The sequence below is a fragment of the Hylobates moloch genome, unplaced genomic scaffold (assembly GCF_009828535.3).
Source record: "Hylobates moloch isolate HMO894 unplaced genomic scaffold, HMol_V3 SCAFFOLD_11, whole genome shotgun sequence".
Taxonomy (NCBI): domain Eukaryota; kingdom Metazoa; phylum Chordata; class Mammalia; order Primates; family Hylobatidae; genus Hylobates; species Hylobates moloch.
In genome coordinates, this window is record NW_026652286.1 from 97,439,689 (window position 1) to 97,467,365 (window position 27,677).

Genomic DNA, 27,677 nt, shown 5'->3' on the forward strand with positions numbered 1-27,677 from the left:
TCTCACTAAAAACTACCATCTATAGTGCAAAGATAACCTATAATAGAGATGTTTCCATTAGTAAATTTTACACATTTGGTTATGAGAGAAAGAATCCTGATAGGCAGATAAAATCATACAAAAACTAAGGTTATCTGAAATCTTCCCTCAAGACCTCTGGATACACACATTAAATCCAGATTCATTAGCTTGTGAAAATGTAAACATTCAAAAAATATATATTTTTTGCATTTACACAGTGTAAACTACAGGTCACCAATGCACGAAAAGAATACATCTTCATATCCTGACACATATCCTTTCTAAGAAAAACCTGAAAATAAGCATGTCTTATTAAAAGCAACTAACCTGGGTGACCTGAACTTAGGAAGTTGTTAGAAATAAATTCAGGCAATCATAACTATTTTTATAGCTCATTTGGTAGAATTTTTATATTCTATTCTTAGCTTTATGAAGATTGCTAAGAGAAACGACCATATGAAAAAATATCTCTGTACCTTCTACAAAAACCAAACATTTTCCTTACATGGCTCAACATGCCATATAATGAAGGTAAATCATAGCTACCGTTTCCTGAGTGCCAACTGTGTGCTGAGATTTGGGCTAAGCAATTTACATGATCATTCCTACTTAACAATGATGTTAAAAGAGAGTGTCCCAGGAAACAGAGTCTGAGGAGACTGTGCAGGTATGCTGGGGAAGGCTCTTGGGAACCACACATGTGAGACTGAGAAGCAGGGCTGGGCACAGAAAGAAGTTAAATTAGACAGAGCTGAAACAGCAGCCGCTGCTAATCCTAAACTGAGGTATAGAACTCAGGTTATCCTTCAGAGTTATACCGAATTGAGGCAAGGAGGCTGGACCTTGGTATTTCAACACTGACCAGTCATTGGATTCAGGCTGCCACCAGAAAGTGGGGGTGGGCCTCACCTTGGGTGAGACAGTTCCCTTGGGCAGAGTGAAATTCTGAAGAAATCAACCAGAAGCCACCAGCAGTCAGCATTCCAGACAGCTGGGGGGGGGGGGGCTAGCGTCTCACTCCTGGAAGAGGGATCTGGGTAGCACATTACGTATATATTAAGATATATGTATCTTATGTATATATTACATATATATATTAAGATATATGTATCATATTTCTTGTCTATTTTACAGACAAGAAAATTATTAATAAGACAGAGAAAGGTTAAGAGCTTATCCAAAGTCACTTTCAGTGTCTTTAATGTAAGTTCATCTTTGGTTTCAAAACTAAGACCTGGCATACTTCTCTTCAGAAGACACTGAAAATTATGGGAAGTCACTGTATTTACTTTTTTGCTACCGTTGCCAGGAAGCTCATAGCTCATTTTAATATTTAGTTTAAGTAAACATATTTACCGAGGTTACTGCTATTTGCCCTGCATCATTTCTTTTTTTTTTTTTTTTAATATGGGGTCTGTGTTGCCCAGGCTGGAGTGCAGTGACTATTCATAGGGGCAATCATTATGCACAACAGCCTCACACTCCTGGGCTCAAGTGATCCTCCTGCCTCAGCCTTCCGAGTAGCTGGGACTATAGGAGTGCACCACCACATCAAGCTGGCATTCTCTGTTTTCTTATTTCCTGATTCTACTTTTAGCTTTCTCAATATGCTGATATGTTTTGTTTGGTATATCATATATTAAAAAACAGTCCGTCTCATCCCCATCATCTCTCTCTAAGAAGTACCCAAACCATTTACACATTAGGTAAACAACGGCAGGTATAAAGTAGTGAACATTCCATAGCCTCCTTTGATAAGCCACATCCTTACCTGCTTTTACTGTCAAAAAGTAATTCTACATTTTGTTTCTGCTCCTATAATTCAAACTTACTTCTTTTTGGAGGAGTTGGTCATCCAATAAATGCCATCATTTATCTGAGGTCTTGAATGAATGACTGAATGAATCTACAATTAAGTCTTTACTTACTAGGTTTCAATACTTATTTTAAATTCTTCCTTAGGACTTCCAAATCTCCTTGTGTTTCTAATCTTAGGAAACCATAAATTATCCCCAAGAATTTAAAAAATTCTTTTCATTTCAATGACAAGAAATACCAGCATAATGCTGTCCATCTGGGTGTTACTGTATGATTTTGGTATGTATTTATGACTGTTGATAATCACACCGTTGCCAAAAACATGACTTCAATTGTCAAAATTTAATACAGATGGGCTGATTCAGAAAAAGGTGATATAAGCAAGTGGTTAAGAAGAGCATGAGTTCCAGAGAAACACTGCTTAGTGTCACCACCTGCAAGCTTTGTGACAAATTAATCTCTCTGTGCCTTCATTTCTTCATCTATATGGTGGGGCTGGTAACAGTACCTCCATCATAGATTTGCGTATTAAATGAGAAAACACAGCATTTGAAAGTGTCTGCTTAATTGCCTGCACTCAGTAAATGTTTGCATTATTATTATAATTATTACAAAAATGATACAGTCACACCATATGGAGACCAAGGGGCCTTATGAATTACGGTTAGTTCAAGTAAAGTAGTGCAGCAAAGTGTGGTATCACGAGGCGCAACATAGGCAGGAATAACATGTAGGAGTAACATACTCAACAGAACTCTTACCCTAGCAATCAGTGTCAGAGTCATGTCGAGAAAAGCAAGCTTCAGCTAAACCACATCATCTAAAGCATCATTAAACGAATGCCAACTTTACTTTTCTTTTTTTGGAGATAGAGTCTTGCTGTGTCGCCCAGGCTGGATGGAGCGCAGTGGCGCGATCTTGGCTTACTGCAAACTCCACCTCCTGGGTTCAAGCGATTGTTTTGCCTCAGCCTCCCGAGTAGCTGGGACTATAGGTGTACACCACCAAACCCAGCTAATTTTTGTATTTTTAGTAGATACGGGGTTTCACCATACTGGCCAGGCTGGTCTCAAAGACTTTTTTGATTTTTCATTTTATTCAAAGTATTTCACACAACTGTTTGTATTAACATGTGAACTCTATAGGTAAAAGGAGTTTATACCTAGGAGTACCTATGTAAACAAACATCTTTTTGCTCATACATTATTCGAGTTTCACAAACATCTGGCTATACTGCCATAGCTTCTTTGACTTTTCTGCTCAGTTCTTCCTTTATAGGTAAAAGCCAATTAGTGCTGGGGGTGGTGGCTCCCAGCACTTTCGGAGGCCAAGGTGGGCAGATTGCCTGAGCCCAGGAGTTACAGACCAGCCTGGGCAACATGGCAAAACCCCATCTCTACAAAAAAAATACAACAATTAGCTGGGCTTGGTGCTGCATGCCTGTAGGCCCAGCTACCAGGAGGCTGAGGTGCAAGGATCACCTGAGCCTGGGGAGGTTGAGGCTGCAGTAAACCGTGATCGTGCCACTGCACTCTAGCCTGGGCAATAGAGCAAGACCCTGTCTCAAAAAAAAAAAAAAAAAGCCAATTAATTAATCATTTTGAAAGATTTATAGCCTTGGCAAGAATATGGTGACTAACACACTGATATATAAACCAATGGGTAAAAAGGAATCCTAACTATCCATGCAGAGTGAGGAACAGGCCTCACTGGCTGGGCAACCTGTTTACAAGAAGCAGAAGGCAGGCAAAACTCAGCATGAATACAAATAAGAAATATGAATAACCCACATGTGCTCTTGGAGTTAAACAAAATAAAAAGCATGTAGATCTTTCATTCCTTTTTTGGTGCATCAAAATTTACTGGAATCAAAATCAGACTTACCACTACTGTTTCTTGAAAAATAACAAAAGGTTTCATGGATATATGGTTACGCTGCAGTGAAGAAGTTAGAATTTTTTTCCTGATTTTTCCTCTTAATTTTATAGTGTGCTTATATTACTTACATAAGCAAAAAAGTAATTATTTGTACTGTTGTAAAATTGGCACAACTCTGACTGCTCAAGGCCCAACTATTAACCATGTTTCCTAAACTGCACAACAGAGAAGAGATCTCTCTTGGTTTTGCTTAAAACTGACTCTTTAGGGCTAGACGTAATGCCTGGAACAACAGCAGATGCTCATGAACTGATGGTTGAATGAGTAAGAATGTAGCACTTTGCTGCTTGGTGGTACAAACCTCAATGACAACTGGATATACACAAGACAAAGGAATGATATAAAATCATGTAAATCATTCTTAATATAACAATAGCAAATGAATTTCTTTCATAAGCATAATGAAAGAGCTCAACTTCAAGGATTTATCAAGGAATATCATATTTGAGGGTCTTTTTCCCTAATTGTGTTAATTGCTTAATTACATATTTTAAATATCACATTATTTTCTACCAAAATGTAAGCTCTTTGAAGGCAGGGTTTTGTCAGTTTTGTTCACTGAGGTATTCCCAGAGCCCAAATCAATGCCTAACATGTTAATGGGGTGCAATACATTTTTGTTGAATGAATGAATGGAAAATTCCTTAAGATGGTGTATAGGTAGTGGAGATAACAAATATTAGGTTGAAGTGCTTTTTGACCTATCCTATTCCTTCTAAATTATAAACCAGCTATTTCCCTTTAGAAAAAAAGTATTTGCAAATTAAAAAAATAATAAAAGCAGTTTTGGGTAGATATGAACTTTTATTCTGGTTTTATTAATATCAATTACAAACATAATTGGTTTATTTGAATCAAGTAATCTGAAGATAGTAGAGAGACAGTACTGTAAATTTCAAAGGCTATTACAACAAAGTAGTCTTACATAGGCTGAGAAAATGCAACTAGAAAGCATATCTAAGTATACAACTTCTACTATTGTTATTTATATTGAATGAAGTAATATTTGATAGCCCAAAATATATAATTTATGAATACAGCCAAGAACACACACATAAAATAAAATGATGGCTGTTGTTTCTAAAATACCTGAGAATAAACACAAGTTTCTATTTTACTAGAGTAACAACACATCCTACCAAGTGAAAAGGTAACACTCACTTGATTAGTGCCAAGAAAAAAAAAAGTATTTCCATTGGCTTTCAAGGACTTTTCCCAACTAAAAATAGTTGAGAATCATACAGATTTAAATACATGCCTTTTTCCACAGCAGACATCTTTCAATTATTTAGAACAATCGGAGGGGAGGGGAACTCCGCATTGATTAGGAACTCCAGATAATTTGTAACATATGCATAGGAGGCACAGATCCACTAAGCATTCATTTTCAACACTGAATGAAGCTTCTGCAATGGTGAATATTAATAGCACACAGAACACAGTGGAGGAACCCCACATCAGAAACAGAATTAAATAATATCCAATCATAACTGCAATCCTAACAGTTAATTGTTCTAAAAAGTTCTTCAGAATACTGGTCTGTTGTTTTTGAAACTCAGAAAGTTTTTCCTTCTATTTTATTTCATTTGTTTTAATATTACACAGATACCATTTTCCACAGAAAAAAACTGCTGGTTCTACGTTAACGTAACACTAGGAGAACAAATCTAGGTATCTAGCTACATGACACTTAACATTTGAAATATTGGATCTGAATTTTAGTTCTCTCTGGTAATATTGTGAAAAAGTGGGGGGAAAAGCAGGATAATCACTTCTGAAGACTGGGAAGCAGAACTGAAGAGTCTGTACAGAGTATATGGTAGAGGCAATACAGACAGGACTGTCTTCATTTGGTATTTCAATTGGTTTTCCTTGGGTTCTTAGAAATCAAGCCTGAAAACTTCAGCTATGAAATACTGTTATGGTCTTTGACCGCAGTCAAGAATCCTCTGTGTAAGTTGGTAGAGAAGTAGATAGTGAGTTGTCTCACAGGTTAGGATCTAACAAATTCTGGAAATTAAAATTCCCAGATTCTTTGAAACAGGTCCTTGGTTTTGATGTATATGAAATGTATTCTTGTGTCTCCATCTTCGTTACCACTGCTTTATTTCACTTTCCATCTAGCTTACTGCAAGAAGCCTCTAAATAATCTTTGTGCTTCCAGTCTTACCCTTTTGATTCTCCACATTACAGCCACTGACTGTTTTAAAATTTAAGACTCACCATGTCATTGCCTGGCTTAAAATCCTTTGATGATTAGAATAAAGTCCAAACGCCTTAGCATATCACCTGACCTCTTAAGTCTCCAGTCTCATTTCTTACTACTTCCCACTCCCCTGCTTCGCCCTTTATCTCAAAGCCTAGGCTCAAGCTATCTAAAACTATGTGATATAATTTCACCAGAATATCTGGGAGAGGAGATGTTGCAAATTAATGTCTCTGGAGTTTCGATATGTTAAGTCTAAAAGAACACAATGAAGGAAAAAATCTTGATCTCACTGTATTATCTTCTAGTCCTCTTTTATTTAACTGTAGGTTATGGCCCATTAGTGGGTTGTACAATTAATTTTAGCAAGTTGTGACCACCTTTCTAAACATCACAAGTAGGAGATAAAGAGATAATGTGTAAGGGACCAAGAAGTGAACTATTCTGGTGAAGAGGACCCAGGGACAGTGAGAGGGGGCTAGGGACAAAGGGTGAATGGGGAGCTGGTTCAGGTTGGAAGAATGGGTGCATGTGAGGGACATTTGGAGAATGCCATCACTGACCATCAATGGGGTCACAAGAAGCAAACCTGGAGTATCCTTGGTCTACTCCATGCCCTCCTAGAACCTGTCCCTGTGTCTGGCCCCTACAGCTGCTCCGTGAATGTGCAAGACAAACAAGGCATTATTAGGGGCTACAGCATCAAAACCTTAGAACTCAGTGTACGGGATGAGTGAGAAGCACAGACTTCCGGACCCCTCCCCACCGGCACTGGGAGGTCAGGCGAGTCTCTCTCCTAAATGGCTGAGGGCAAGAGTTGGAGAAGGGATAAATGAAGTGACAGAAGGGTGCAGACAGAAGGGTCACCAATGTGACCCTGAGCTGCCAGTCTCCGAAGAGTAAGCCCGCTGCCCAGTACCAGTGGGATCTGCAACTTCCATCCTTCCAGACTTTTTTTGCATCAGCATTTGGTGAGGGCATTTCTGGAGACAGCCAAGGCTGTGGCTAGGGAAGGGGAAAGATGAGAGGTACCACAGGGACTGGGGTGAAAAGCGGAGCCAATGCTGACAAGCACTGGGGAGTAGGAGGAGGAGGATGTGGGGCAGAGAAAGATGCCCTGCCAGGGGCAGGTATTGTGTTAGGTGCATTCACTGTGTATACTGTTATGAAAGAGGCTCTACAGGTGGAGTGTCTGCCTTCAATTAGAACAGAACATATCAGAGTATATTACATGTAGTTCAGTTAGTGTCATTATGTGGATTAAGTTAATATTTACAAAGCACTTAGAATAGTGCATGGCACATAGAAAATACTATATGTTGGTTATAATCACTGTTTTGTGAAATTTGTTTCAGTTATACATATATGTCATGCAACTACTAAGTCCCAGGGTAAAATATATTTCTTCTTCCTGTGAGTTGTGGTCAAAAAAAAGATGCACTGCTTTGGTTTTACTTTCCAGTATACAAATTAAAAAATGAGATATGTAATGGATATTTGCACAACTGCAATTCAACACCATAAAAAAGTTGTTACTCATCACAACATATAAATGACCTGGAATTGGTAAGTTCACTATAATGTCATCCCAAAACTACTGGCTCCACCATTCTACGTGATTATGACACCATCAAGGCATCATTTATGGCTCCCACATCACACTTTCACCACATGCCATGCACTACTGGCAAATTCTTCTTCAATTAAAAAGCACGACTTTTTAAACAGCTGAACACTTAAAGATTTTTGAAAGTATGTCATTGTTTGGATGCTTCCAGTTTTGCATTCTTTGGTAAGTATATCTCACTATATTTGCAGTTTGCACTATTCTAGGTTATGCTGCCTTTGAGCTTTTACACCAACTATTCATCTACCTTTGAGTCCACCTTCACCTTCAGGATCCACCTTTTGAAAGCCTAGGATGTGTGTGCTCCTGTAGCACCGTAAGCATAACATTAACATGACACACAAGACCTTGTTCACAATATCGTAATTGGTTCTTTAGTAATCTGACTCCTTTATTAGAAGATGGACATCTTGAAGGTGATGGTATACTACCGTAATTCTCGGACCTACTGCAGTAGGCACTCAAATATCTGTTGATGAATAATGAAAAAAATAAAGAGCTTATTTCAAACCTTAGCATTTAAAGACATCTTGTGATGAATCTGTCAGTTGAATCTGATGACACGGAATGAGAAAAATATCTAAATCCCGCCCCCCCACCCCCCGCCCCTCCAGATACCCGAACTTTAGCCAAAAGTTAAGCTCCACACTCTTCCCTGTAACCTTTCCCTGTTTCCCTCTGGCTTTCTAATGGCAAGGGAATTCAGGAGCCCAGCACCACTACATCAGCCAAGAAAGATATCAAAAAGATACTGCGTTCTAAAGCAGCAGTCTTTAACTGGGGTAGTCTCCTTTAATAATTGAAGGAGGCAACTTGAAACCTTAGGGATTCCTGTCATTCCCCCTCTTATTTATATTGTTTAAGTTATCAATCCTGGCCCCTGAATTTAGAATAACAAAAACAATATAGGCTAGTGATATTGTTTCTTTTAAATGTAACTTGAATATTTCCTAAACACCAAAAATTTCAAGAGACAGTTGATAAAACTCACAAATAATGACTTAATGTGTATTTTTCAGATTCAGTTTGTTATTCAGTACATTTTATCGCCAATTCTCATCATATTCATCTCATACCAGACTTAACATTTTCTATGTCCTGCTAATTTCCTATAAATTTCCAAACACATCATGAAAAATTTTAATGTCACCTTAAAAATCTTCCAGAGGATACATGGGTTTCAAAGCCTTTTGCGAGTACACGAGCAAAAAGTTTGAACACCCATTATTCAAAAGCTGTTCTGGCCAACAAAACAGTCACTAGCCACAGGTGACTATTTAAATGTAAATTAGATAAAATTAAAAATTCAATTTTGCAGTCACACTAGCCACATTTCAAGTCCTCAAGAGCCACCTGTGGCTAGTAATCCTGTACTGGACAGTGCAAATTCAGAACACTTCCATCATCACAGTAAATTCTATTGGACAGGCCTGTCCTAGGGAACCTAGAATATGTACTGTTTGCCCCAGTGAGTTGAAGACTTATAACCCAGTGAGTTATAAGACTTTTATTCCTGGCACCACCTCCTGGAATGGCAGGCCATTTTTTCTGACTTTTATCAAGGTTCCTCCTACATGGGGTAAAGTGACAGAAAGGTCAAGAAGGAACTTTGAGCTCCCCCTAGAGGTTTGAGTGGGTGGCCATGAGAATCCTTTTACAAAGATGAATTTAATACTGTGAATAACAACTTTTTACCTGAAACTGTTCAATATGGTAGCCACTAGTCACATATGCCTATTTATAACTTAAAACTGAATTAACTAAATATAATTTAAAATTCTGTTTCTCAAGCACAATGCCACACATTTTAAGGGCTGAAGAGCCACATGTGACCAGTGGCTATCATACTGAACTGAGGTAGATAGAGAATATTTCCATCATCACAAAATTTTATGGAACAGTACTATTTGTACTACATGCTTTCTAAATTATTTTTTCCTTTAACATACCCTCTTAATGAAGTAACCAGAATATTTAACTCCATCCTTCACTATATTTCCAAAAATGCCAGAAAATAAACCCAGAATTCTACTCATTCAGTTTTAACATGTGCTTCTTAGCTCCTTTCCTTCTAAAACTGAAATCTTCAATATAAGTGTATGATTGGTAGTCAAAGATGGTCTATTCTTTGAGGATACACATCAAGCATCTGTCAAATTCACAAGCAGATAAGCAAACTGGAAGGCACAAGATTTCAGGTAACATTGGGATGGTAACAACAGAGACTAAATATATAAAAAATAACAAGAAATAAATCTAAACCTTTCTTATGAACTATTTGAGTAGCTTATCATATTTCTTAGAAATCTTTCAATGAGAAGGTAGAAGAAATGTCTTGTCTGCAAACACCAAAGAGAAGTCCTCAGAGATGGGCAGAGTCTATTAAAATGCTTATCCGGGACAATGGGAGCTTTTTGCTCCAAGTTAGTTATCTTTGCCCTGTTCGTTCTTAAAAATAATTGCAAGGCTTCAGAGCTAAAATGAAAGACCAAATATACTATATGGTGATTTTCCTGTTAGAGTACAAAATTTGTTCCAAAGATGATGACAATTACTGATGAATAAATCTAAGCAATGTCCCCAGAAAATTCATCATTTTGTTTTCTGGGCAGAAGACTCTTTTACCTTTTATTTATTATTTATTTATTTTGAGACAGGGTCTCACTCTGCCACCCAGGCTGAAGTTCAGTGGCTCAATCTCGGCTCACTGCAAACTCCACCTCCCAACCTCAAGCGATCCTCCCACTTCAGCCTCCTGAGGAGCTGTAACTACAAGTATGTGCCACCACGCCCGGCTAATTTTTTGTATTTTTGGTAGAGACAGGTTTCACCATGTTGTCCACGCTGGTGTCCAACTCCTGAGCTCATGTGATATGCCCGCCTCAGCCTCCCAAAGTATTGCGATTACAGGCATGAACCACCATGCCCGGCCTCTTTTACCATTTTTAAATTTGTCTGATGAGCGAGCAGCACTGATTTAGAAAAGGCAAGTCTTTTAGGTCACATTCAATCACCTTGCATTTCATCTTGAGGCACAGCTAGAAGTACACATCTGTTTCAAAGACATAAAGCCAACTCTCAAGAGGCAAATTTTTGGAGAACACCCAAAAATATGGGACTTGAGAATGAGTTCTGCAGTGCATCAGATTAACTGACTGAAGTGTGAATGCAGCATCTGGCTCAGAGTGAATGCTTTCATGAATTCCCAGTCTAGATAGGTCTTTCAACTACTACAGTATGGCCAGCGATGAGACTGTTCATTCCTTTGAAGTCATCACACTTATAGTCTGCTTTAGGCAAATAACACTAAATGAAGTACCGCCTTGCATTCCATCCTTTGTGTTGTCTTGTCCAGCTTTTTAACTCATTGATGTATGTACACAAGCTTCAACTGGATTTTATGCTCTTGGACTACAGGAGTTGTATATTACACTTCTTTATTTTTATTTTTAAAACTACAGTTCTTTTATTCATCCTAACACCTAGCAGACAGCCCTCCACATAGTAAGCACTTAAGTATTTGGTGACTGGAGATATGAAAAGGCCTATAGTAAAAGAGAAAAATCATGCAATCACTAGATAAAAAACTACCTAGATTTGTGTATCTGACTCCAAAACTGGGCTGGAATTGTTAGCAGACAAATTTTCTTCTGGCAAACAAACAAAAATGCAACAAAACTTCAAGATAAACAATCTATGTAGTAAGGCAGTGTCAAACACATCCGTTTTACCCAAACGACAGAACAAATACCAATAAGATGACAGACATCAAAATCAAACTTTGCAGCAATAAACAAATGTTCATATCTGACTGTAAATTAAAATCTTGTATGCTTAGAAACATGTTCATTTAGACAGTATTAAAAAGTAGGATGTTAGTCTCAAAATCTAAGAGTTAAATTATTAATTCAATTTCAATATTCATAATTTTAGTACTTTTACTGTATAGATAAGAGGACCAAGGCACAGTCCAGAGAAGGTAAGTGACATGCTTTAAGGTGATTCAGGAAGGTGGTCAGAAAAGGGTGCAATAAGGCTCAGCTTTCTGATCCTTTATACAATGTGAGGAAGGCTGCTAATCAGAAATTATCTGACTAAAGGAAGGTTTGCATGGAAAAATTAAAGTTGCTGTATAGCTCTTCCTTTTAAAGTTAGAAGAAATTATTTACTGGGTTTTCATAGTTGAATTCCTTTTTTTTTTTAAGAGACCAGGTCTCACTATGTTGCCCAAGCTGGAGTACAGTGGCTATTTACAGGTGCTATGATCATGGCACACCGCAGCCTCAAATTCATGAGCTCAAGCGATCCTCCCACCTCACCCTCTAAAGTAGCTGGGACAACAGGGAAGCGCTACTGTACCCAGCTCATAAGTGAATTTTTGACAGGAATTTCAAATATATTAGACCAGAAATGTAATTGATTCACACATACTCCCCTTCTCTGTGAGCCTCTGACATTGAGTTCGCATGTACTTTAGTCTGCATAAGAAGTTCCTCCTTTTCCTTTTCCACATCTTACTACTTTGCTTCTATTTTGTAAAATCTAATGTAAAAAGTATTACTAAGTTTCTTTTTGTAGTTCTCATCAACACAAAGTGAAAGAGATTTTTGAACTACTTGTTTTAAATCTGCATTTCTGAAACTGGGATCTAATGACTTGTTTTCAGAGGTTTGAGATTCTCTGAGATTTTAAGATAGCAGTTTTATTTTCATAAGCATAATCTGAGTTACTTGAACATCCACTTCATAATTGTGTAGGAATGTGATTTCAGTGACCACATTTGCTTCTGTGCTGAAGATTACGTTCACACTAAATCTCCTTAAATGCAGCATTCTTCAGACTGGGTTCCAAAGTCTGTTTTTTCGTTAAACAGCAGTATTACTGAATAATGCTGCAGATTTTTATATTTTCCAAAATTCTCTTTCTAGACTTTATTTGGTGAATTAATTAAATAAGGTCGGATGTGGTGGCTCTCGCCTATAATGCCAGAACTTTGGGAGGCCAAGGCAGGTGGATCACTTGATTCTAGGAGTTTGAGACCAGTCTAGCCAACACAGTGAGACCCTTTTTCTAAAAAAATAAAAATACAAAATTTAAAAATTAGCTGGGCGTGGTAGTAAATGCCTGTAGTCCTAGCTACTCAGGAAGCTGAGGTGGGAGCATCACTTAGGTCCAGGAGTTCAAGGCTGCAGTGAGCTATGATCATGCTACTGCACTCCAGCTTAGGCAACACAGCAAAACCCTGCCTCCATTAAAAATAAACATAAAACAAATTTAAAAAATGTAGTGTCTACTATATGCTAATACAGCAGTGAATAAGAGAGACCAGAACCTGTCCTTAGAGAGCTTATAATTCTGGCAGGAAAACTCAACATTACTAATGAAAAAGTCTGGGTTCTTTGATTGAAATCACATAAAGAGTAGAGCACTTTATAACACAAAACAGTTATCTGCCCTCCTTGTTAACAGCTACTATGGATCAGAGAACCCATACTCATCAGCACATTCTCAAAATATCCTAAGAGCTTGAGGTCAACTTGGTTTTACCTGTCTGGACACAGGTAAACCGATCCTCTTTTAAAAATTATTCAAATAAATCTCCTTTTCTTGCTTCTTCTTTTTTTCCTTTTCTTTCTCCTTCTCATAACTGGACAATGAAACAACCCAATTAGATACTACCTGGTTGAGAAACAATTTTATGCAAAGATTTACATTCAGTGAGGTTTTGACAACACACTTTTTCTGTGTGATTGGGAAGTTTTTACAGACAGAAATCAATCAAGCTAAAACAGTTTAAAATGCCTAAAGTGCACTTCTAAACTCAAGAAGAGGTCATGGATAGACGCTAGCCAAGACAGTACAAAAACTCTCCCAAAAATTTAACCTTGGCTGGGCACGGTGGCTCATGCCTATAATCCTAGTGCTTTGGGAGACTGAGGCAGGACAGCTTGAGACCAGGGAGCTAAAACCAGCCTGAGCAACGTAGAAGAAAAAAATATTTTTAATGAGCCAGGTGTGGTGGGGCATGCCTGTAGTCCTAGCTACTGGGGAGGATTGTTTGAGCCCAGGAGTTCTTCAGGTTGGGCAAGAGAGGGAGATCCTGTCTGTAAATATAAATAAATAAAAATTAAAATTTAACCTTAATGACTTTGAATAGAACAAATGAGATTCAGAGAAGAGTAGCTTTGTCCTGTTAGCTACTACTTTAATGTCCTCGTTAAAAAAAGAGAAAGCTTAAGAAGTCCCAAAGATAAATGTTATCAAATACACTAATTTAAATTTGTAATGCAGTAATTAATGGGTGGCAAATTCCTTGAACAACAGTAGGTTTTAAATATCTTAGTTTCTGGACCAAGTTTCTAAGCAACAACATCCCCAAAGAAATACTACTGGAGCCAAGACCTGGAGAACTTTGGTGCAATTTCCCTCCTTTAGCTTACTCTAACTCATGATTGCGCCTATTAGACTTTATTATTGCTCTTTGGTGTGATCATTCTTATTTTATGATTGTTCTTGGTGGTCTTTATCCTCCCTCAAGAAGTTCCCAGAAAAAGTGCCAGCTGTATCAGAAAAGAAGTGCACAGATAATAGGATAAGTAATTCAGTAAAAACTGGGAGAATCCTATCACAATCTTTTTAGCAGCCATTACGATGAGGAAATGAGCTTAACTAAAATACAACTCCTTATCTGCCAATAATACAAATATGAACGCCTAAAGTCAGTTCTAGTAGCAGAATCTTAACCTGGCTAAGATTTCTAGCCCAAATTAAGCCTCTGCATTTAAACATGCAGGTACACAAGGATGGCCAGATGCACACTGAGAGTTCTACTTGTCACCACATCCGGCACAGTAACTGAAGCAGGTAAAAACTGGCTTTCCTGAAGGAGCTTCCTAAGAAACCGCAGGGCTTCAAGCCAATCTAACTCTGGAGGCATCGACAATCCAAATTCCAGACCAACTCTTGGCCAAACTAACTTTCATGGTGTCCACTAACTCCGCGGTAACAATACACAATCTGGCTACAATCAAGCCTTTCCAATTCTCCAAAGCATCTCTAGTCTTACTCGTCCTTCGTAGCTCAAGATAGAAGCAAAGCGACTGACACAAAGGCCAGTCGTCCCAAGGCGCTTTTTCTATGGCTCCGCTACGGCCACTTATTAACTATTCCTAAACTAGGGGCTCAATGCCCCCCCTTCTGCCCTTCCTCAATCCTGCCCCGGCCGGTAAGCCTCTGCCTGGGAGCCCCTCCGCCTGGAACAAAGCGAGGGGCCCCGGCGGTGGGGGCAAGAGGCGCCAGCGGCACTGGGACTGCCGCACGGCGCACAATGAGAAACTACCAACTTCAGAGCGCAGGAACATCCTCAATTGGCAAGAAAGAGGGGCGGCGGCAGGCACGCCCAACTTCAAACTCAGGAAACCTACGGGCTGGCGGCCATCTGGGAAAAAGCCCCCTTCCCAGGGAGAGAAGAAAAAGGCGGAGGAGATGCGAATCGCCCACCGGGCCCCGGAGGGGAGCCCTGCCCTCAGACCGGCCCCCGCCCCCGAGGCCCGCTTCCCCGCCTTCTCTCTGCCTCTGGTTCGCTGCCCCAGGCCGGGCGGCCGGTTACCTTGATGCGCTCCCGGCACTGGGACGGGGTCCGCTCGTAGCCCAGCTCGGCCAGGGCCCGGGACACGCGCTCGTACATGGCTGGCCCGGGGGCCTTGCTGCCGAACACCGTGCCGGCTCCCTCCAGCTGCTGGTACCGCGCCTCCACCAGCCGCTCGTTGCCCCACACTGCGATGAGCGCGTTCGTCTCGGCCGGCGTCCACGACATGCCCCGGCAGGCGGCGGCGGCGGCTGCCGCAGCCCCGCCACCGCCGCCACCAGGGGAGAAGGAGACCGAGGACGAGGCGGCGCTGCGGCCCCCCAGCCCCAGCCCGAGACCCCCGGACGCCGCTGCCCCCGAGCCCGCTGCACTGCCCGGCCCGAGTGGGGAGGCACCCCGAGGCGTGGAAGGGTCGGACAGCGATGGATTTCCGTCGCTCAGGCCACCAGGAGAAGCCGGGGAGAGCACCTCCATCTTCGGGATTTTTAGCGGCGAGTTGGCGGGCAGCTCCGAGCCACAGGGCGCAGCCATCTTCCAAGCGGCCGCCGCTGCACCGCCCGGAAGTGACGCGCCTGCGCATCCGGCCACCGCGGTCTCCGGGGCTGCCCTCGGGCCTGGCTCGCCCGCGGGCGGATGGCTCCGGGTCCCTGCTGCCGCGGATGTGGCTGCCGGGCGGAGGTCTTCCACTCCCCTGGGCCTTTCTCCGCGAGCCCTCCCACGCCGCCCGCTCCTCTCCCGGGGCGAAGGGCGGGGACGAGGCGCGCCGAAGCCCCGAGCTGAAGAGAAGGGTGGGGGCATGAGGGCGCTGGAGTGAGGAACAGATTGGAGCCTTCCCACTTCCTCTCCAATCTCAGCCCCCGGGAGGAGGGGTGAGGCCCGCGAGGGGGCCCGGAGTTAAGGAGGAATTGACCGTTTCTCTCTCTCCTGTCTCCCCCGCCTCTGCCCGTCTTCCCTCTAAGCCGGCCTCTAGGTGCAGAGGCTGACGTCCAGGATGGGGAGCAGGGAAGCCTCTGGAGGGTATATCCGGGAAGGCACCAAGGCTGAAGTGAGAGCAGTTCTGGGGAAGGCTTTAAAAAGCAGATATGGACCAGGGTAGAGTTCGTACGCTGTAGCTATTCAAGAACACCGATCTCATTAATTAAAGAACAGCAACTATTTAATTCCAGTTATAAACCATTGTTTTCCAGTTAGTCTGGGTAGGTGTGACCGTTTGTAGAATAGTTAGATTACATTAGTCTTTATTGCGTTGGTACAGTTGTCTATAGCTTGAGCATATAAAAACTCCTGAGGCCAGCAAAAAAGTTACTTTCCAATACCATTCTCCATCCTCCGTGCTTTGGAAGTTGCATCGTTTTCCGGTTTTTCATACTCAACGCTGTCAATTATGACAGCTCTGTGACCTCTGGTAATGAATTAGTGTATTAGTCACTCCTGAAACTTTCCTTAAAGTGCTGGAACTTAACAGTAGCACACCACATCCAGTACACAGCTGGACCGTCTTTCCATGTTTTTCAAAGCTGAAAATCTTAATTGGATATCTTGGATCATTAACTTAAAACCTCAGCGGATTTTTCTTTCAAAGCAGACATGACTGAGGATGCTGACCAATGAATGCAAATAAACTATGCAATATTTTTTAAAATAACAAATGTATGTTGGTTTTTTTTAAGCTGAGGTCAGCTATGTTTTGGGGGGGTATGTGCTTTTTTAAATTATTGTTTTATTTCAATCGATTTTTGGGGGTAACAGGTGGCGTTTGGTTACATGAATAAGGTTTTTAGTGGTGATTTCTGAGATTTTGGTGCGTCCAAGCAATGTACAGTGTACCCAATGTGTAGTCTTTTGTCCCTCATTAGCCTTCCCCTTACCCCCGAGCCCCCGAGTCCCCAAAGTCCAAAGTATCATTCTTATTGAGGACAGCTAAATTTTTAACTCTGAGACTCACTGGAGAGAATGACTGGTTGTCTTTGGGTGTTACTGAAAAGCTAAAGGATTAAGCAATAGGGATAAAGTAGAGAAGGAGATGATGGTTCTCGTATGTCATATGAAAATACTACCATAGGTTTATAAGCTAACAGAAGAAGCCTAAGGAAGTTCCTGAATTTATGATATCCTCTTCCCTTTTTTCCAAAGAAAGATGCAGTCTAGCACCTCAGTTAAGAATATGGACTCTAAAGTCAGACTGCCGGGCTTCAAATTCCAGTTCTGCGACCTCAGCAAAGTTACTTAACCAAGCTCTCAGTGCCTTGTTTTCTGCATCTGTAAAAATGAGGATGACATCTCAGCATTGCTGAGAGAATTAATACAGGTAAAGTCCTTAGAACGGTGGCTGGTTCACAGTAAACATTGTGTGACGACTGTAAAAGAATCTGAAACATCTATCAAAACAAAATTAACTCTTATTCAGCCCGGTGATAAATGTTTTAATGTCATAAGGTATTTGGTGTGTATGAAAGGGAGAGTTGTGCCTAAATCATATACTAAATCAGAGATACCAAAGAGGGGTGGGTGTGTGTGTGTGTGTGTGTGTGTGTGTGTGTGTGTGTGTGACAGGGTCTCGCTCTGTCACTGAGGCTGGAGTGCAGTGGTGTAATCTCAGCTCACTGCAACCTCTGCTCCCAAGTTCAAGCGATCCTCCCACCTCAGCCTTCCAAGTAGCTGGTACCACAGGTATGTGCCACCACACCCGGCTAATTTATGTATTTTTTGTAGAAATGGGGTTTCACCATGTTGCCCTCGCTGGTCTCAAACTCCTGGGCTCAAGTGATCCCCCACCTTTGCCTCCCAAAGTTCTGGGATTACAGGCATGAGCCACTGCACCCAGCCCTGCAAAGAGTTTTTAAATTACCACTTTAACCTTCTCTCATTGTCCCACAAGTCTGAAAAACAACAACAACAAAAACCCCTCCTCCTATTATCATGGGATCCTTGGGATGTGGCTTTGCCAGCCAGAAATCTCTATGGCTGGTGGTGCCTTTGCCCAAGTTTTGCTTGGGCCCACTAGGTTCCTTCTGCCCTCTCAGCCTGGCAGGCTGCACTCAGCTCATGCTACCAGCCCGGATCCCACACCTGCCAAGGGTAAGCCAGGCGCAGAGCAGCAAGGGGTGCATGAGCGAGCGAGTGTGGGGTCTGGCCACTGCACACAGCCAGGCACATCAGCTATGGCAGGTTGGGCAGCTCCAGGAGCCAGCATGGGCACTGGCTCCCTGTGAGGCTGCGGCTGGACCAGGCATACCGTGAGCAGCTTCCACTGCTGGTACCAGGGAATGTGGTGGCTCCCAGAAGCTTGGCGACACCAGGAACTGCAGAGTCCCAAAGACGGTGTCACAGCCCTGGTTCAGGGAGCTCCTAGGTCTGGACTTCCCAAAGGACCACAGCTCTTCTCTCCTCATCACCCACAACATGGCAAATTAGATGTGTGTTTCAGCCCTAATTATGTTACAGCTCTTTCAGTTCCACCATTCAGCAGATCCCAAATTCTTGTCCCTCATCCAGGAAGAATGAGGTATGCAGACAACTGGAGAGTGAGCAAGGCAAAGAGGTGCTTTATTGAGTGACAGTACAGCTCTCAGGAGACCTAAAGTGGATGACTCCTTTCTGCAGGCAGGTTGTCCCAATGAGTGCAGCTCTCAGTGGAGAGGAGAACTGGAGTGGGTAGCTCTTATCTGCAGGCAGGTCATCCTGTTGTCTGCCTGAATCTGGCTGAGTCCTTGGTTTTTATGGGCTTCAGAGGGGAGAAAGTGCATGCTGATTGGTCCCATTGGTGGCCATAGGCAGGCCCAGAAAAAGAGTGGTAACTTCTCACTCTGGTCCACAGAACTGGCAGCCCAGCCCTCAGGCTTCAGGTCGCCCCTGGCTTGAAGGTGGGGGCTTCATTGAGACCTACCCCCTTCTGCCCAGGAGACTACCTCCTGCCACTGTCAACCTGCCATCCACAGCACCTATGGCACCCAGGCTGTTTGTGTTGAGGGGTGTCTGCAGGCCTACACTGAGCTGCCCTCAGCCTCCCTCCCATGCTCGTTGGTGTCCAAAGTCCAGAGGGAGCTGAGGGAATAGGGGACTGGCATGTCAGCGCTGCCCTGAGCACAAGCACACCTGGCCAGGTCGCAACAGCACCTAGGCTCGGCCTCAATCTTGCTCCAAAATCAGAGTGGGCACGGGGAGTGGGGAGAGGCCAGGCAGTGGGATCAGGCACTTCTGAGCCTGCAGGGGCAGGAGCTTCCCACGTCTCTGAGAGTACAAGGATGCCCAGGTCTGCAGCTGTGGCTGGGTGGCTGCAGCTGTGCCTGGGGGGGGCGGGGCTCCTGCCCTGCCATCTTGGAAGGGGGCACGGCTCCTGTCTGTTCCCTGCTCCTGCTGGCTCTCTGGAGCACACAGCCCGGCTGCAGCTGGCGTTTTTGCAGCAGCCACTCCAGACGGCATTGCCGCCATCACTATTGCCTAATTTTGGATGATTCTCAAATCAACCCTGAATCATACAGGACGACTTCCTAAATAACATGGCTTGATTGGGAAGTCTCCCTTCCCACAAACTTCTGTTTCTAATCATTATTTCTGTATTACCCCTTCCCCACCTTGTTCCCAAACCCATCAGTCTATGTAATGATAAAAAGTTATAACAAAAATGAAATTTCCAGCAACATCCTAAAGTTAAAACTAAGCTAATACTGTAAAAGCTATTAGTATTTATTGCATACTATATAGGCACTGCTGAATAGGCAGCCAAGATCATGTGTCTGTCATATTGGCTTACCGTGGCTGGTCCTGGGTTTTGGGGGATGTGTGAGGTTCCTGTTCAAGACTTCATAGTCCAGACAATTTATGGAATGCCTACTGTTTTTGAAGTAGTGTGGCACGCCTTTAATTGTGGATCTAAATGATATAAGTAAATAAAAATCTACTTGAGAAGTAATGTATGAAATGTCTTGAAAATAATATAATGTGCAAAAGAGAATAAAACAATACATACTCATCTTCTACCTGCAGACTGTCAACTACTCCCTTTAATTGTTTCGTCCTTCATTCATTTCCTCCACAATCTGTGTCAAGTGTTGGTTTTTCCAGCTTTTCTATGTCTTCCCTGAGATGGTTGGACAGAAGTCCTCCATCTACTACCTACTCATACAACCTGGCACCTCACATTGATGTTTTCTGTTTCAAAATCTTCGTTAATTCTGTTGCGTGCTCTAGCACTATGTTTTATGAGTCAGTGTATTTGTTTTGTTATTTCCTTCACATTCCACATCAAGTCCTATTCCTTCTACCTCTGAAATATTTCCTAAATCTGGCCACTTCTCAACCCTACTCCAAGCCTCCACCCTGTCTTTACTCACCAACTGGATTTCCTGCCTATATACTTGCCTGCCTACACAGTAGCTGAAGTGAACCTGCTTTCTAAAAACTTTTTTTTTTTGTGAAATATGCATATAGAGGAATAGATAAAACATATATGTACAATTATATGAATTATTATAAAGCAAATACCACATAAGTACCATCCAGATCAAGAAATAGAATATTTCCAAAGCTCTAGAGGTCTTGCCCCACTCACCCCTTCCCAATATTACCCTCATCTCCCTTATAAAGATAACCATACTCCTGACTTGTCTTTCTTTATAGTTTTATTATTTTACTATGCATTGCTAAATACTAAAGTTTTCCCTGGTTTTGAACTTTTTATAAATGAAATTATGTACTATGTATTGTGTCTGATTAATTGAATATTGTTTTTAAAAATTAAGTTTCAGGCCAGGCACGGTGGCTCACGCCTGTAATCCCAGCACTTTGGAAGGTGGAGACAGGCAGATTACCTGAGGTCAGGAGTTCGAGACCAGCCTGGCCAACATGTTGAAACCCCGTCCCTACTGAAAATACAAAAATTAGCCAGGTGTAGTGGCGGGCATCTGTAACCCCAGCTACTCAAGAGGCTGAGGCAGGAGAATTGCTTGAACCTGAGGGTGGAGGTTGCAGTGAGCAGAGATCGTGCCATTGCACTCCAGCCCGGGCGACAAGAGCAAAACTCCTTCTCAAAAAAAAAAAAAACTTATATATGTGTATGAGGCTGTAGATTATTCATTTTTTTCTATAAAATGCTCTTTTGTGGATATGTCACTTTTTTTTCTTTTGAGACAATGTCTCATTCTGTCACCCAGGTTGGAGTGCAGTGGCACAATCACGACTCACTGCAGCCTCAACCTCCCTGGCCTCAAGTGATCTTCCCAGCATAGCCTCCCAAGTAGCTGGGACTACAGGTGTGCACCACCACACCTGGCTAATTTTTAAAATGTTTGTAGGGCAGGATCTTACTATGTTGCCTAGGCTGGTCTCAAACTCCTGGGCTTAAGCAATCCTCCCACCTCCACTTTCCAAAATGCTGGGATTATAGGTATGAGCCACTATGTCCAGCCAGATATATCACATTTTATTTCTCCATTCTACTGTTGAAATTTTGGGTTGTCTCAAATTTGAGATATTATGAATAATGCTGCTATGAACATTCTTGTACACATCTCCCAGGTCATATGTCCAAGTATGTCTATAGCTCTCTCCCTCTCTCCCTCCTTCCCTCCTTTCCTCCCTCCCTCCCTCCCTTCTTTCCTTTCTTCCTTCCATGTGAATACAAAATTATTCCAACTCCATTTATTGGAAATATTATCCTTTCCTTCCCTTTTTGTAATGTCATCTTTGACATAAACCGAGTGTCTGGACCAGGTGCGGTGGCTCACGCCTGTAATCCCAGCACTTTGGGAGGCCGAGGCAAGTGGATCACCTGAGGTCGGGAGTTTGAGACCAGCCTGACCAACATGGAGAAACCCAATCTCTACTAAAAATACAAAAAATTAGCTGGGCGTGGTGGCGCATGCCTGTAACCCCAGCTACTCAGGAGGCTGAGGCAGGAGAATTGCTTGCACCCGGGAGGCAGAGGTTGCGGTGAGCCGAGATGGCACCATTGTGCTCCAGCCTGGGCAACAAGAGTAAAACTCCGTCTCAAAACAAACAAACAAACAAAACAAAAACAAGTGTCTCTATATGCATGGGTGTGTTTCTGGGCTCTTCTATTACGTTCGCCTATTTGTCTATCCATTTTTCTATTTGTGTTGCTTGTGATAATATCACACTGCTTTAATTACTGTGAGTTTGTAGTAAGTCTTATGTCGAATACAGCAAGTGCCTCCATCTCACCCTCTTGCTTTTCCTCCTCCTCCTCCAAGAGTAGCTTGCTATTCTTAATCTTTTATATTCTCCTATACATTTTAGAATTCGTTTGTCAAGTTCTACAGAAAAAAACTGCGGTTATTTTGAATGGTATTGCATTGAATCTATGGACCAATTTGAGAACTGACATTTGTACAGTAATCACCCTTAGAGTCCTTGGAAATGGTATAAACCCTCATTTATTTAGTCTTTAGTCTCTCAATAAAGTTACATTATTTACTTCATAAAGGTCTTACACATTTTTGTTCAGTTTATTCCTAGGTAGTTGATTTTTTAAAATGTTTTTGTAAGTGGTATCATTTTTAAATTTTATTTTCTATTTTTTTTCTTTTGAGACAGGGTCTTGCCCTATCACCCAGGCTGGAGTGCAGTGGTGTGAACATGGCTCACTGCAGCCTCAACCTCCGGGGCTCAAGCACACCTCCTGCTGCAACCTCCCAAGTAGCTGGGTCTACAGGCATGCACCAACACATCTGGCTAATTTGTAATTGTTTTTGCTGGTATATAAAAATACTAATTGATTATCTTATTTTGTATCTAGTAATCCTGATGGAGCAGTTTACTAAAATTGTGTATCATTGTACGTCATTCTCTTTTTAAAAATCCAAGCCTAGTGAGACCCTGTCTCTACAAAAAGTTTTTTTTTTTTTAATTAGCTGGGCATGGTGGTGCACATCTGTACTTGCAGCTACTTGGTAGACTGAGGTGGGAGGATTGCTTGAGCCTGGGAGGTTGAAGCTGCAGTGAGCCATGATCGAGCCACTACACTCCAGCTTGGGTGACAGAGCAAGACCCTGTTTCAAAAACAAACAAACAAAAAATCCACCCATGGCTTTGCCTTGGAATGATAAAATCCAAACTCTTTGCCGTGCCTGTGATGGTTTTAAAACAACGTCTGCACATTGTTTGACATTCTCCCAGGAAGAAATTAATTGAGTCTATATTTCCTCCCCTTGAATGTGGGTGAGTCTTGGTGACTACCTTGATAAACCGAATGCGATACAAGTGACACTGTGACTTTCAAGGCTAGATTTGAAAATACCCTGCAGCTTCTGGCAGTTTCTCTTGAGATACTTGCTCGGAACCATTTCATCCACCATGTAAGAAGTTAGGCTATCCTAAGTGTACATGGAGAGACTACAAAGAGAACAAGAAAGATAGCCAATGAGCCAGAAATATTCCAGCCTCCAGTTGTTTTTCTGCCTACTCCAGGCTCCAGACTTGTGAATGAACAAGTGTTGAGATGACCCCAGCCCCAGCCACCACCTGAAAACAACCATATCAGAGATCCTAAGAGCTGCCTAGCTGACCCCAGGCACCCTCCATTTATGAGCAAAATGAATTATTGTTTTATGTTCTAACCCACTAAATTCTGGGGTATTTGTACATAGCAATGGATATTTGGAACAACAATCTGTAAGGCCCTTTTTACTCTGAGCTTAACCTACTGTGCAAACTTTATCTACCACCTCAAATATGCTCCAGCCACCCTGACCTCATCTGTCCTATCAAGCGAGCCAAACTTATTTCTGTTTTGGAGCGTTTGGAGTTGTCATATCTCCTTATCTTAGAACACTCTTATCTTAGCTCTTCCAGTGACAATCCCCTTCTTGTAATTCATCTCCTCAAATGTCACCTCCCCAGAGAGGCCTGTTACCATTTTGTCAACAGCACTTATTTTCAGAAAACATTTGTTTATGCATATTAATTTTTTTCATGTATTTATTGTCTGCATTTTCTTTCTAGCATGTAAGCTGTTTGAAGCTGAGGACTTTGTCTGTTTTGTTCACTTCCAATAGATCCAGCACTTAGAAGAATGCCAGGCAGGCTTTCCCCACCAACCAACATGGAATAACAGGAAAAAGACATACCCTTCTATCTTCAATAATTGGAAACTCAGACAAAGTTTATGAAACGCTGGTTTTCAAGACATAGGACATCAGACAATCAAGGACAGTAAACACTGAGATGAGAAACAAACAAGGTGAATACAATTGCCCAACATTACTAGCTGGAAAGAGTTTCCCGAGCATGGCACAGGGAAGAGGATCCTCGGAGGTTCTGTGGTGTCCCTGAGTTGAGGAGACAAAGTTGAAATTCCAGAGTGGCCAAGGCAGCTGGAGTTTGTAGAGCAGAGTACCAGAGAGAAAACAGATGCACAGAGAGAACCTCAGAGATCTGCAGAAGATCTCAGCTCTTCAGCTGTGCACGTATCAGTACGTGCATGTGACAAAGCACCCCAAGGCCAGGGGAAGAATCACCTGAAAGTATGACGAGAAAAATACTTGGAGCACATACAAACCAGGAATAATTTCAGTTCTCAACAGCCCAATTGGAAGACCCCATAGATATGGAGCATTAGGTAGAGCAGGGGTCCCCAACCTCCAGGGGCACTGACCAGTACTGTCCATGGCCTGGTAGGAACTGGGCCGCACAGCAGGAGGTGAGCGGCAGGCTAGCCAGCAAACCTTCATCTGTATTTATAGCTCCCATCACTTGCATTACTCCCCATCACTCTCCATCACTTGCATTACCACCTGAGCTCCACCTCCTCTCAGATCAGCAGCAGCATTAGATTCTCATAGGAGCATGTGAACTGCACATGCAAGGGATCTAGCTTGCACGCTGTTTATGAGAATCTAATGCCTGATGATGTGAGGTGCAGCTGAGGCAGTGTTGCTAGGAGGTAGGTATTTTGTTGCTGGGGAGTGGCCCCAAATACAGATTAACATTAGCAGAGAGGGTTGACTGCATGGAGACCATAATAAAGCAGTTGCCTGCAGACTCATATCAAAACCCTATCAGTGAGTGGCAAGTGACAATTAAGCTGCATCTGGTGGCAGACTTTATAGAGGCAAGTGAGTGGATGTATTTCAATTGCATAGCTGTATCTGGTGGCAAGTTTTAAGTCAGAATCTGACACTTAATTTAGTCTGCATGGCCTGCCCATTATTTTATTTACCACTTCTGTCTGTGCCTCTTTCCTGCACTGAACACTTGTCTCAGTCACAGTTTTGGTAAGCCCACAAGCTAACCCTAGCTAAAATGAGTAAAAAGCAAACGTCACTGGAGAGCTTCTTTGAAAAGTCAGAGAGACCCAATGATGAGACAGCAGAAGACTCTAAGACTGCCAACAAAAAGAAAGCTGCACTTAAAAGAAAATACCAGACTGGGCGTGGTGGCTCACACCTGTAATCCTAGCACTTTGGGAGGCTGAAGCGGGTGGATCACTTGAGGCCAGGAGTTTGAGACCAGCCTAGCCAACATGGTGAAACCCATGTTTCTAAAAAAAAAAAAAAAAATTAGCCAGGAATGGTGGTGCGTGCCTGTAATCTCAGCTACTCGGGAGGCTGAGGCAGGAGAATCTCTTGAACCCAGGAGGCAGAGGTTGCAGTGAGCTGAGACTGTGCCACTGCACTCCATTCCAGCTTGGGTGACAGACTGAGACTCTGTCTCGAAAAAAAAAAAAAAAAAAAAGAAAATGCCAAAAGTTCTACTTAAATTATGGGTTAATTGCAACAGGTGATTCACATTCTCTAAGCCCACTTTGTATATTATGTGATGACCCATTATTCAAGGAAGCCATGAAAACTTCAAAACTGCTTCACCACTTGGAGACCAAGCACCCTGCATTAAAAGACAAGCCTCTGGAGTTTTTCTAAAGAAAAAACATGAACACAGAGAACAGAAGTAATTATTGAAGGCCACTACTTCATTAAGTGTGTCTGTACTGAGAGCATCGTTCGTAGTGGCTAACCACGTTATTAAAGCTAAGAAGCCCTTTAGTATTGATGAAGAGTTGATCCTGCCTGCTGCTAAGGACATTTGTCCTGAACTTTTAGGAGAGGCTGCTGTTCAAAAGGTGGTACATGTTCCTCTTTCAGCTAACACCATAACTAGAAGAATGGATGAAATAGCAGAGAATATTGAGGCACAATTGTTAGGATTAATGAGTCACGGTGCTACACAATCCTCAAAACGGTTTTGTCCCAGAAATAGACTCATACATATATGATCAGTGATTTTTGACAATGGTACAAAGGCAAGTCAGCGCAGAAAAAATAATCTCTTCAACAAATGGTGCAGGAACAATTGGATATCCATAAAATGAATTCGGATCCACGCTTTGCACTATATACAAACATTGACTTAAAATAGGTATACGTCCTAGACCTAAATGTAAAAACCTAAAACTCTAAAATTTCTCAGAAAAAAAGGGGATAAAATCTTTGTGGTCTTGGATTAGGCAGCTATTTTCTTGTATTTGTGGGTAAAGAAACCCTTAATGAGGGTTCAAGGTGTAAGAGGAGGACCCTGTAGAGAGCCAGCGCTTAGCCCTAGCCTCCTCATATGTACATGGCTCTGTAGAGGTTGTCCAGACAGTGCTACTGCTGCTGTTTTGAGCCTTATCTCCTCTGTGCTCCTCACAAGTGTCGTTATCAGCAGGCAGCTCCTGGCAGCACAAGGGACAGGGATTTGTCTTGCTTAGCCAGGGCAAAATGCAGTTAGAATGGAAAAGCTAATGGCAAGGCATCCCAATGACAGTCTCCTCCTCAAGCACATGGGGCACTTGTGTGTGTCTCTCAGCCTGAGAGCTCCTGATGACTGTCCTGGGGAGGTGGTGATTCCAATCTACTAACATCCCCAAGTCTTCAAAATCCATCCTATTGAAAAGTGATCTGGTGAGCTCCAGCAGCATGTGGGTTAGGGTCTCCTGCTTGGGGTTCAATAGCTTGCAGTCTTGTTCATTGAAATAGGCTGTCATAGCTGCTCAGCTCTCTGACATATCTCTCAGACTGGCAAAGATATTAGGTCTGACACCAAAAGTACAATCCATAGAAGAAAAAGGATGGATACATTGGACTTCATTAAAGTTAAGAATGTTTTCTCCTTGAAAAATAATGTTAAGAGAATAAAAAGATAAGCCACGAACTCGGAAAAAAAAAGTAATTGTAAATTACATATCTGATAAAGTACTTGTACCCAAAATATGCACAGGAATCTCAAAACTCAATAATAAGAAAAACAATCCAATTTAAGAAATTATTTTAACATACATTTTACAAAAGAAGATACACAGATAGCAAATAAGCCCACAAAAAGATATTGAATATTGTTGACCATTGGGAAAATGCAAATTAAAACAAAATGAGATACCATTACACACCTATTAGAATGTCTAATATTAAGAAGACTAATCATACTAACTGATGAGGATTTGGAACAACTGGAACTCTCACACCCTGCTGACAGATAAATGCACT

The 27,677-nt window shown here is 42.1% G+C and overlaps 1 protein-coding gene and 1 pseudogene across 3 annotated transcripts in view; both read right to left on the minus strand.

Annotated features, from left to right (window-relative positions):
• MSANTD2 (Myb/SANT DNA binding domain containing 2) overlaps positions 1-15,755 on the minus strand; it is a 34,228-nt gene extending 18,473 nt beyond the window's left edge. For 2 of the 3 annotated variants that reach the window (XM_032167794.2, XM_032167793.2), the window contains exon 1: positions 15,220-15,755. In XM_032167794.2, coding sequence (XP_032023685.1) covers positions 15,220-15,729 — 510 coding nt within the window. In that variant the 5' untranslated portion in view covers positions 15,730-15,755. The remainder of the gene's footprint in view (positions 1-15,219) is intronic. The other variant, XM_032167795.2, reaches the window with a different exon arrangement.
• Positions 15,756-26,759: 11,004 nt separating this feature from the next.
• Positions 26,760-27,178, minus strand: LOC116476228 (E3 ubiquitin-protein ligase RNF181-like; annotated as a pseudogene).
• Positions 27,179-27,677: the final 499 nt, after the last annotated feature.